Source organism: Monopterus albus, unplaced genomic scaffold (genome assembly GCF_001952655.1).
Source record: "Monopterus albus unplaced genomic scaffold, M_albus_1.0 scaffold199.1, whole genome shotgun sequence".
Lineage (NCBI taxonomy): Eukaryota > Metazoa > Chordata > Actinopteri > Synbranchiformes > Synbranchidae > Monopterus > Monopterus albus.
Genome location: NW_018128079.1, coordinates 325373 through 338132, shown reverse-complemented (window position 1 = coordinate 338132; position 12760 = coordinate 325373). Strand labels below are relative to the sequence as shown.

At 39.2% G+C, this 12760-nt stretch overlaps 1 protein-coding gene across 1 annotated transcript in view; it reads left to right on the top strand.

The window, feature by feature from the left end:
* The window catches only part of caln2 (calneuron 2), a 29543-nt gene extending 16789 nt beyond the window's left edge, over positions 1–12754 (top strand). The window contains exons 4-6 of the mRNA XM_020618093.1: positions 253–365; positions 7153–7306; positions 9675–12754. Coding sequence (XP_020473749.1) covers positions 253–365; positions 7153–7306; positions 9675–9802 — 395 coding nt within the window. The 3' untranslated portion in view covers positions 9803–12754. The remainder of the gene's footprint in view (positions 1–252; positions 366–7152; positions 7307–9674) is intronic.
* The last annotated feature ends 6 nt before the right edge of the window (positions 12755–12760 follow it).

Here is a 12760-nt window from a genome sequence, read left to right as displayed (position 1 = left end):
CAATCCTACAATTGCTTATGCACAGGCATACACTTGCACAGGTGCACACACCTGATTTGAAAGATGAATTAGTGCTGATGATGCATGGGTGTTTGTCATGGGTGAAGGCACATCCATCTGCTGATCCATCCTCTTGCTTCTGCAAATAAATCCATTTCAGCATAAACTGCATTATTTAGCTCCGGTATGCCAGACTTTTCTGTCTATCTGACTTTGTCTGTCTCTCGGCCTCCGGTGTGTGTCGGCCTGCAGGGGACGGCCAGGTGGACTTTGAGGAGTTCATGACAATACTGGGGCCCAAACTGCTGTCATCTGACAACAGAGAGGGATTCCTGGGCAACACCATCGACAATATATTCTGGCAGGTGAGAGACAAAGCTTCTTCCTCCCAGCTGGCAGGACAATCTGTTTCTCATCATTCACACTTCTGATCATTCATCAGTTCTTCTGCCTTCTCTGCCTCACCTGTGCATTTCAGCAGTCAGAACAAGTCTTACATCCTTAAGCACAGCCCCAGTTTCTGCAGGCACAGACACACACCTACTTAAGTGCAAAAATGCACACACACACACACACACACACACACACATAAACACCCTCTCAGCACCCCGAACCCTCCTGGTTTTTTTCAGTTCTCTGACAAAAACAGACTTTCTAACAGGTCTTGAAGGTAAAGAGACCTGCTGAGAATTAAGTTTGTTTCTTTATGTGAGTACCTGTATGTTTTTGGGTAAGGATGTGCACATGTGTTTCTACCTCACAGTATTGTAGAACTATTACCATAATAAAGATTTCAGAGATGTGGAAAGTCTGTGCGCGTGTTCAAAGTGTCCAAACTGGCCTCACTGGTGATTAAGGCTTCAGCTCATCTTCATGCTTTTGAACGTGTTTACTTTGTTTCTGAAAACTATTCCAGACATAAACTTTTCTTCTCCCAGGGTGTTCTCTAAGGCAAGACGTGTGGCAACAATAAAACAAGCAGAGTTTTGAGTGTGTATGTGTATACTGAGTGTGAAGACGGCTGGTTGAGCAGGGTGACGGCTCTCAGGAAGCTTTCTGTCCTTGAGTCAAATGAGAGGAGAAACATTTAGATGGTGACTCACAGAAATGTGGAGGTGTATGTTTCAGGTTACAAACACATACAGTACTGGGCTGCATTTACACAGAAATTATTCATCCAAGATTTCATTGTGCAGAACATATTTAAAAAAAAAAAAAAAAACAACCACCTATGCCATTCATATATCAGAAAATAAATACAATCAATGCCAAAATTTGTTAATTTTAACATCAGGGTCATTTTTTTTCTAAACTGTGTAATAAAACACCTTTTTTAAATAAGACACATCAAATCTATGGCAGAGAGATGGAGCAGGACAGGCGTCAGTGCACCAGCCAGCAAGGATGAAAGAGATGAGAGAATAGAGAGGCAAGCTGGACAGAATGTGGTGAAGGGAAGGGTGGTGGGGGTGCCCCACATAAAGATACAGGAATATAAAGGTAAAGCACAAAGGAGGAGAGTGGGAGAAAATGAAAGAAGAGGTATGAGAGGCTGTGATTCACGAAGGTCGCAGACAGCGTGAGTCTCAGGGGTGATTTCAAATGTTGCTCTACCACAAAGAGAGAGAGACAGGCCAAAAGAAAACAGGAAGACGGGATATGGAAAAATGAGAGATGGAAGAGGAGAGAGGCAGGAGAGGAGAGAGGGAATGATAAAATAAAATCAAAGAGAAAAACTAGGAAGAGAGAGGAGGAGGAGGAAGAAGAAGGGGAGCAGGTGAAATGGTGGGAGGAAGTACGTCTAGGAGGATTGTGAGAGCGACACTTTGTGTGTGTCCATTTATATTTCAAGAGTCATTGTGTTGAAAAGATGTAAGAGATGGAGGCACATCATAATTCCTCAGATAATATTCACATATGGTGAAATGTATAATGATCAGCTCCACTGGAGAGACTGGTGTTGGCACGTTTTGTGTGTAATTACATTTTACATAGTGTGCACATTTGCATGTGTGTCTTGCATAAATTATTATTGTATTGAAACATCAGAGAAACACTTGATTTTCTGTTTATTTTTTATTGTAGCATGACCTGAGTTAAACCTCGAGAGATACAGATATGTGCTTTGGAAAAGAGTTAAGTTTGCATATTTCTGCTGACAGTCAGTAAGTTAGATTTGAAAAAGGAAATACTCAGGTTTCCATGGCAAATTAAGCTGCAATGCCTAAAGTCACTAAGTTTCAGGTGCAGTAAAAACTACAATTTTTACATATATAGTTCTTAACAGTGTTTATGAGTGCCTATAAAAAATACTGTATGTCTGGTTGTGTCCAGGAGTAAGGTCTGCAGATTGTTTATCATTTTCCAACAGCTGAAAAATGTTGTTGACAGTAGTTAGTCTTATATTACATTCATTTAGTGGATGCTCTATGTCCCACATGGGCTACAAATGTTTTCTGCAAATGCAAGAAGCAGTTTTAGGGTTGTCGCTCAAGGACACTTGAAGAATTGTTACTGGGCTATGATTAATGGCCAACCTGAGCTACTACCACGATAAGGCAAAGCATGTTTAACCCCATTTACAACATCTTGAAGGTTCATCCCAAGAACACTGTCTTTATTCATTTGTGACTGATATGTTTTCTTTATTACATAAAGTTACATTACTTGGTTAGAAATTTTTGAAATGACATTTGTGTCTCCTCCCTCATTAAACTGAAAAAAACGTAGAAGAAATCATCTGGACATAGCGTTAGGTAGGAGATGTTTCACCTCTCATCCAAGAGGCTTCATCAGTTCTGTCCAACTGGTGGTGTTTCAGTCCTTCGAAGACCAACAATGTCCTCTAATGACTGAGTTGTTAGGGTCTGGTATTGGTGAGAGTCGTTACTTGTCTTTGAACCCTCACATGTGACCAACACCTTTTGTCAATAATTTTTGACAATAATGTGTAAATAATTCATTATTTGTATGACTGCAAGAGATTGCATGTCAGAAATAAATAAACCATAAGTCATTTTCAACACTTGAGCAACTGATGACATCATTTTTTTCTTTCTGGTGAAACCACTCTATTTATTTTTTAGTGTAAAAACCAGTGGCAGACTCATTTTATATGCTTGAGTTTTCCAATCTGTCACACTCATCTCTATTCATTCATTTCAAAAGTTGCATAGTAAATATTAAGTCAAAGTTATATGAAGTTTTTAAATGAAAACATTTCTACCATTAACTAGTAGTTGTTGTTTTTTTCATTTAATCTCAATCACCTGTCAGTGTTTTTGTCAATGAAAACTGAAAAGAAGGCTGAAGGAGGCAGGATAAAACAGTCAGTCAGTGACAAGTGTATCACTGCCATCTCCATCTGCTGAGACAGTCTGCAGTGTTCATACTGGTGACCAGTGATGCCAAATGTGGAGTAATTTAAAAAAAAACATGGTGTGTCTCTGTTATATAATAACTGCCATTTGGTGGATGGTTTCATCCAAATTACAACACCATGAGTGCCTTTATTTTAACAGTGGTGTCTGGAATTACAGCCTCTTTGGTCTCATCGACTGTAAACTGCAACTGTGGAGCATTTTCCTTTATAGTGACAAAATTTGTTAATATTTTCAGGAGTGGTCCTTAATTGCAACCAGATTCTGTGCAGTAGCGATGAGAAGTGGAGTAATAGAATCAGATTGCCAATCAGAACTGTCAAGTCAAACAACACACATCTATTTTTATATCATCAATTATTTTATTAAAAACAAACTTACCAGAAAAAAATATCATCAGCAATGTATGTTTACCCATAACCCTTTCGCAGCGTAGGTATGCATCGATTCCTACACATAGTTGCAGACAATGGAGGAGTGGCTAGCACTGTTGCCTCATAGCAAGAAGGTTCTGGGTTTGAGCCCGGGCCAACAGGGAGCCTTTTTGTGTGGAGTTTGCATGTTCTCCCTGTGCCTGTGTGGGTTCTCACCAGGTACTCTGGCTACCTCCCACAGTCTTTGGAAAGTGAGTGTGAATATGAGTGGTTCTTTGTCTATGTATCAGCCCTGTGATAGACTGGCAACCTGTCCAGGGTGTACCTTGCCCAATGCCCAGCCCCCCCTACCCTATTATTTATGACCTATACTGCAACCAGCCACCAGGGGCAATCAAGACATGGTGGTTTCATTTCTGGGAGCTCTCAGCCTGTCCATCATTTTACAGTAAATGGTTAGAACTGGTTCTGTTTCTGTGGATCAAATGTATCTGTTATACATGTGTAGCTGCCTGTAGGCTCTGCTTTTGCTGGTAAAAAAAAAAAATTATCTTAATGCTGTTTTACTCTGGTCTTTCCTTTGTGTGTGTGTGTGTGTGTGTGTGTGTGTGTGTGTGTGACAGCACTGCTACAAGACATAAAAATAGGAAGGGGAAGAGTACAGAACAGGTGATGCTTCCAGGTTGACACTCTGGGTGACTTTTTAGAGAAGGGCCAGGAGACAAAGCAGGTCATGCAGGATTAACACCTGTTCCTCTGAATAATGTAGTCTGGCTCCTTCAGTACTCTCACAATCCCCTGCTGTTTTTCTGTCACACTCACATGCACACATATATGCACACATCACATATTGTATTTGAGTTGATTCAATGAAAGAAAATGTCCTGACAGACAAACTTTCAAGTCTTCATCTCCCCTGTGTGTGTTTGTGTAGATGTCAGTGTCCTTCGGAGACAGTGCGGGAGGAGAAATCCCTTTGCTAGTTGGTAACAGGTAGCATCTCCACAGTGAGTTTCTCCCCTCAGACAGACAGGAACATTGTAAGTCTCTGTGCTGCTGTCCTGAGCTGTCATGTTGTCTGACCTGCTGCTACAGTCCAAAGAGCTGTTTGCATCCATTCAAAGCAGAGACAGCTTTGACAAAGAGGAGAGCAGAATTTTGGCAGCTCTGCTCCCGCTCCCTGCTCTGCTGCCTGAGTGTCTGCAGTTGTCTTTACAAACATTACTGACAAACCTTAAACAGCATCAGAAAATATTAATACCTGAGATTAAACTGTCTTGTGTTAGTCCATGTAGGTTCCAACCCTTACATTTTAGTGGTGGAGTTGTTTTTACTCTGGCTAAGGTGCTTATGTCTTATGATGCTGCAATTTTGAATGTCATGTGTTGTTTTGGACCATCCCTACATTGTCTCCATGCCTGTCACTTTAGACAGCCTCAGGGTTAAAATGAGTCCTTTCACACTGTTAATCTAAGTTTGTCAAATTGTGAATATAGATTCCCTGTTCCTTTGGGTTGTTTTCTTTTACCTTAGCTACCAAATAGACTGCATGTGTGTATGTGGGTCTGTGATTTAATGAGTTTGTCTTTGTGTGTACATTTATTCTATTTACTGCAATGTCCCAGGTTTGCTTTTAATGTTGATTGTATTCCTGTATGTGTGTGTGGTGGTGTTTGTGTGTCCATCTATATGTTTCCATAATTGCAGTGTAAATCACCAGGAAACGCAGCATGAATGGTTAGAATGGATCAATACACATTTGGAGCTTTGGCTGCACATCAGTGCACACTGCAAATATATGAAGACCCAACTCAATATCCTAGGTCTAGTGCATACATAAGTTTTGTGTTTGCATGTGTGCATGCATATTTGAAAGTGATATCACACATTTCTATTAGTGTATGTATTACTATCTGGGTTTCAGTCCACTCATTCTAAGAAATGTTTTTTACACAACTGGTTTCAAATGTTGTTCATTATCATAAGCAATTAAGAACCTGATTACAGCTCTAAAATGATGCTATAAAATTCAATAAGTATCTGGATAAAGGAATTGTTCAACATTTTGCTGATCAGCTAGCCAGTCAGCAAGCTGTTAGTGTAGCTTAACATAAAGGCTGGAGATTGTTATATGAATCCAATGGATAAGATGTAGCCTAATGTTTTAATTTAAACATTTTACAAGTAACTTTGGATAGAACTAAGCTAACAGTTTCAGGTCTTTGTGCTAAGCTAAGCTAACCATTTCCTGATAGTAGCCTCATATTCGATGGACAGAGCCTGGCATCAATCTTCTCATCCAACTTTCAGCAAGAAAGCAGACAGCCATGTCAAGCTATACCCTTAAAGAAAAGATATACTAGATTTCTGATCAGGCATTCACTGTCAAGTTTCATATTGATGGTTGTATTCTGGTCAGCACCAATATTGTGGTTTGATACCCAGTCCAACTAGTAATGCAATTTTTAACCCCTCATTTCCTTTTAATAACATTTGTTATTGAGCTAGTTGAGCATGAAAGATGCTGTTTAGCATTCAGTAACCAAGACAAAAAGCACAAACAGGATTATCATCCCTTCACTAAAATGAGCATCTCTTCTTCACCATCATAACCACTTCATGTCTCTACCGCCATTGTCAGCCAGTTCTGTTTTCTCCATCTGTCTCCCACTACTTCCTTCATCTCAGTTTTCTCTGACCTCACCATACTTTCCTATTTTCCCATCTTACAGTGTCGCTTTCCTCTCTCTGTCAACCTCTTATTTTCTTCCTCTTTGCATTGCCTGGCTCAGTATGTCCATCTGTTGTGCTAAACCAAGTGATGATGGTGAGGCTCTCGGTGAGGTAAATACTCAAGATGTAGAAGCTATGTATGTGTATGACGTGTGTACGGATTGCAGGGGGGAAATTGCTGGGGGAACAGGAATGTAATGTTTTAGAAGAACAGACGGGGAATAGGACAGAAGCTAAGATTCCAACCTCATGGCAGTGATTGGTCAGAGTCTCTTAGCTGAAACGCCGACACATAGCTACCTAAAGTGAAGTACATAAATGTACTAGTATTTTCATTTTTATTGATATATCCAATAAACCGACTGTGCTTGAACACATTTATCCACTATATCGTTGCACACACACAGGTTTCCATACTGATGCAGACACCCAAAATAGCACCAGTGATGCACAGGCAAACATGCTGCAATTACATTACACCTGACACCTTTCTTACCCACATACTGTACCCTCTGTATGAAATTCCAAATTCATGCCATACATGCCATAATTTCTCGCAGTTTGTACATTTCACACCTCATTTTTATCTTCTATATTTATCTGCCCTCATAACGCCAGTGTGTGGATGACTGTGCCTTTGCATTGATCGCTGTGTGCCCCTGCAGTTTGACATGCAGCAGCTGTCTCTGGATGAGCTGAAGCAGGTGCTGTTCCACGCCTTCCGGGACCACCTGACGATGAAAGACATAGAGAACATCATCATCACTGAGGAAGAGAGCCTCAATGAAACCTCAGGGAACTGCCCTGAGTATGAGGGAGGTGAGGAAGCTGTTCTTATGAAAACTATTATAAATACCTGTGCTTAGAAAAATGGCTTTGTACTGTAATCCATGATCATTCATACAATAGTTTGACACTGAGCTAAGTAAATATCAGTGAGCCAATCATTCCACACCTAAATCTTATAATACACTTTTTGCTGAGAGTTAAATCAGAAGATCGGTGTCACTCTGATATCTGTGTGCTTGGTACGAAGCTAAAGCCAAGAAGTACTGTAGGTGGCTTAGCTGAGCTTAAAGACTGGAAGCAGGGCTAAACCAAACTGTTTCCACAGCGCTAAATTCCTGCCCTCATCTCCAAATCAAATAAGCCTGGTGCTGACTATTTGCAGTCTTTAAGACCAAACAGTACTTAGTTGGAAGGATTAAGACTACAAAGGTAATAATAATTATTTCTTTGATTTTCAAAGCCAAGAATAAGAGAGTTCATGTAATGTTCACGTGCCCATTTCTTCTGAGACATACAGCTAAGCTATGTTTCTTTAAGGAGAAGGGGACAATAAAGACCCTGTGTTAGTTATGGTACAGAGCTAGAAATTGCCTTTCTACTGTGAAATATCCACAAAGTCAATGGTGAAGACAGATCAAACATGCTACAAAACTAGGAAGTCTTAATGAATCTACTGGGTACTGGGTTACAGGCTGAGGAAGCCCTAAAATGAGACAGCTGGGAGGAAATGGAAAATCTGGGGGACAGTGAAGGAGGAGATAAGAGACTAAAGAACGCATCAGGGAACTGCTGGCTTTGCACTCTTTTTCACAAGTCTCTAGTGTTGAGGAAAGAGCATGCTCTAGTGTTAGGGAGAGGAAAAGAAACACAATAATGATGGAGAAATAGAAATAGTGGGCAGGGGGTAGGGTAAAGAAGTGAAGAAGAGGTATAGAGCCTCTCTAGTTAACGCCAGCTGTATGCCTCCCCACATTTAACCCTCTTTCCACATCCTCGACTTCCCTCTTTCATGTCTGCATTCCATTTTCTTCCTATCCAGTGGGACTTCAACTCCTTTCATGGTTCCTTTTAGATCCGCGACTTAGACTCAACTTGATTTATTGATGCAGCATGTGATTCTAACAAACTGAGACAAGGGGGCTGACAGAGACATAACTTTCGGTTGTTGCTCTTGCTGCAAGGCCTGTTGGAGGACACATCTGTCTCCACTCCTCTTCCTCTTTCAGTCTTCAGAGATTATGTTTTTTGGGGAAAAAGAAGCTTTTCAGTCTAAACAGATAGCAAAACAAAAGCTCCACCTCACTCACCTGTCTTTGATTTTGCTGTTGTAGAAGAAGCATTGGATCTAATTTGTGCTTGTCATGTATTCATCATTTTTACTGATAATCTGGATCACAGAAATAAACCTGGCAACTATAAATGTTGTCTGCAACTTCTTCCATATTTGTGAGGGCCAATGAACAAAGGTGCACTAAGAGAAACAGATTAAAATTCACTCAGTAAGAATCAGATTTATAAACAAAGGCACAACAGAGGGGACTTTGAGGACTATGGCCATGTCTGTAGAGCTTATTTATCACTGTATTGAGTTGTTTTTTTTTTCACATGCGCATGAGTTCATTCATTTTGGAAACACTGTGTGACAAAACAGTTTAAACTCAATGGTCCATTTACTAACAGTTTCAAAGCTGTATAGCTGCTCAGCTAATGGAGGTGGCTCAGGAGTCATTACGTGAACTTCATTTACGTGATAACAACTGTTTATATATGGATAGGAAATCACAGTCCCGTCACTGTTAAAGAATGGTCTTTGATTGACTCTGCTTTAATGTTGCTTACTCATCTAAAATCTCATTATATGACTATGTTGTTTCCTGATCTATGTGCTGATAGAACTGTATCGTTTATAGAATATTGTTTGGCCTAGTGTTTTTAAGCTATAATTTTACATTTTTGCAAATGCAGGTCACTTTCGTGCTGACAGCCAGATGAGATTGATGAGACTTTGATAAGTGTGTGCTAAGCTTAATGCTGTCAGGTGGTTAGCCTGGTTCTGTTCAAAGAATCTGCCTATCAGGACCCCTAAAGCTCTCTAAGACTGGGTGAAAATCATTTATACATATTAAAGAAGCAACATATAACACTAAGTTACTAAGCATTAGAGGTGATGGTAGGTGTTTGTTTTTTTTAATCTCCAGATACAGCCAGCCTGGCTGCTTCTAGCCTTTAGGCTAAATTAAGGTAGCTGTTTCTTGGCTCTAGTGCCATACATAACACACAGCCATGAGCATGGTGTGGATATTTTCGCTAACATTCCCAAATCAAAGTGTATTTCCCCAGGCACAAACTGTGAATAGAATAATGCTTGTCTTTTATTTATTTTTTCTTCTTCTTCCAGTCCATCCTAAGAAGAAGAATCGGCAGACGTGCGTCAGGAAAAGCCTGATCTGCGCCTTCGCTATGGCTTTCATCATCAGTGTCATGCTTATCGCAGCCAATCAGATGCTACGGAACGGCATGGAGTAACCAATTGCACTGTGAGCACGGGGAGTAGACAGAATAGCCATGACCTCACATCTTGTCTTTGCAGCCAAAGCTGGACCTACCACAACCCAAACACTTCTCAAGTAATCAAGTTGAGGTTTGTTTGTTTTTTTATTTAAGTTGAGTTTACCTTACAGAAGCAGACAATGTGAGTGAAATGAAGAGAGATATATTTGTTTTGCATTGAAGATGTCATCATGTAGAGTTACTGGACTTACTGGTCACAATTATGACCATAATTATCAGATTCTTTAAGAAACCTGAACTGTAAAAGAATTATGCTTTTATATAACTTGTGAGAATAAACAGAATGTTTTATTTTGATGATTTCAAGACCACCCTTTAAACTTGATTTTCTAATTTCTGAAAATATTTATCAGGTGCTTTAAGCATTCCTAATTTCACAAACAAACAATGATTATTATGGACAACAGCATATTTACCCCAGAGAAGTCGCACTGAATGTGAACGGCCTGAATGTTGGGCACATTAATTAAATGCATAGTAAATCCCTCACATTGTATCACCCCTTTGTGAAACATCCTCAGCTCGGTCGTCTAATCTTGAGGCACATTAAATCTTTGTGTGCATCTACAAGGAGCGCAGCTCAAGACTCAGTGAAGGACCACTTAAAAATCATCACTGCCCTACTGTCTCGATTGATTGATCACTCAGCATATACATAATGTAAGCTCAGGCTGTCTGAGAAGGGTAACCTGTAAGAAGAGACTTCAGATTTGTCCAATGAAAGTGGAGACAGGATTTTGGATTGATGATAGGATGACACTAGGATAAATGATCTTTAGTTATGTTCTGGGAGAAAACATCTCTTTGTAAACCTGCCCAAATGTGGTAAATATAAACCACACAAAAGCATGCCAGTATATACAGTACACTGCCATACCAAACATTACTACAGTTTCCCACTGTATATATATATGTGTGTGTGTGTGTGTGTATAGTACTACTTAGCTTGTGTAATGTATTATTCCTCTCAACAGCAGAATGTATGAAGGCTGGAAGTTGGTGATACATATCAGGGATATACAGAAGAGCAGCTGGTGCAGCTGTTTTCTTGGAAAAGGTTGCATTCTAGTGGTCACAGTGAGAGCTGCAGCTAAACACTCAAATGTTTACAAGGAGTTCAAGAATGAAAAACAAGGGCACTGAATCTGAACTTTGTGTGTTGGCTCAATGTAACAAGGGCAGTTTGGTCTAACATTCATGGTTTTTAATGGAAAAAAATCCCAGAATGTGCTGTCGCTCATGTACAGATCATGACTGGATGAGGCACTGATGGTGATTGCTGCAGTATATGTTCTGGGTCAGAGCTGTGTTTTATAGTTCAAACCTGATAGCACCAGAGTTTTATACAGCTTTCTGAGATGAAAATGTTTGGAAAAGACCTTGTAGGAGTTTACAGTCATGCTCCTTTTCTTCTACGCTTGAGATTGAACATCCCAGTGACACCACAGATTAAATCTGAGGATGAAAACATTTTTATGTGGGTGTAGGGCTGGGTGATAAGGATAGGTTGTTTTTCTACTGTCACTGCATGTTCTGTAATTTTCTTAGTGTTTTTCAAAATGCTCTTTGGAAACATTCAAAATGAAGATGATCTGAGATTAAGATTTTGTTAAAGACATTTAAAATCAGTTGAACACAGTTTAATGTATTGAACATAGTTTCTATTGTTTTATTTGTAATTATTTTATGATATTAGGAGATATCATAAAAATAATTGAATTAATATTGTGACAGTTATTTAAATCAAATCACCCAGCCCTACCGTATATTGCCATCATATTTAAAACATGTTTGGTGGTGTTCATTACCAATATTTGCAATATTATATGTCATAACAATAACATATGTGGATTCCTAAATTGCTGCGCTCCCCTTGAATTTTACTGGATAAGAGACTGTTTTGGTCCCATTAATACCTTGGAACAATGATTTGGAGTGGATGAAATGAACTAATGTGCAACCCTATGAGTTTATATGCTGTCTGCATTAGCTAAAAGAAGGCAGGAGGGCAGAGGGCTTTCTTTAAAAAAAATTGCTTTGTAAAATCAAGTATCATAGTAAAAATGTATTATACTGTAAATCAGTATGCATGTTGTTGTTTAGATTTTCATGTCTTTGAAAGACAGGGAAATCCATTTTTTTCCTTTGTGGTGGCTCAGCCTTGGTTTAACTGTAGGTATGTATTTACTATTGTCACATATTTGACTTTACAATTTATACTGTAATAGCCATTTTTTCTAGTTTCTACCAGCTATTAATCAATTCAGAGTGCAGGAGAGGGCATTTTCATAAATATGCAAATACAAGGTCATATCATCATCATCATCATCTCTGTTTTGTGTCATCTAGTGCTGACACTGTAGGCCTGGTTGAAATTGAGACTGAATACAATATGTTGTGTTTTAGTCACATTAGGTTCTTATGGGATGTTCTCACCGCCTCATAGTCTTGTATAAACTGCTGTATAATGTATGCTACACTTATCTTCTTAAGTCAGTGTGTCTTTGATCTTCTCAGCACACTGACATTTGACCAACCGACAGCATCTTCACCTTTGTCTACAAGCATCGTGGTCCTTTTGAAACCAGCACAGACCACTTTATCTTAACAGTCCTCTAATAATTGTGCCATAATCCAGACATCCTTGCATGAGTATGTAAGGAAAACTTTTATTAACACTTTTGAAGTTTACATTATTACACTGTACATCTGTAACAGGACTGAATCAATTCATAATTTTCATGTTTCTTAAAGTTGCTTTTGAGATTTGTTTTTACCAAAACATGTTTTTACCTTGTAGATTGTACAGAGATAAAACTAAACACAGATATGTAATACAACCTTGGCATGCTGCTTAGTAAAGGAGAAAGAAAACAGCAATAGCTAAGAACTGAATGGGTATTTAAAAATGCA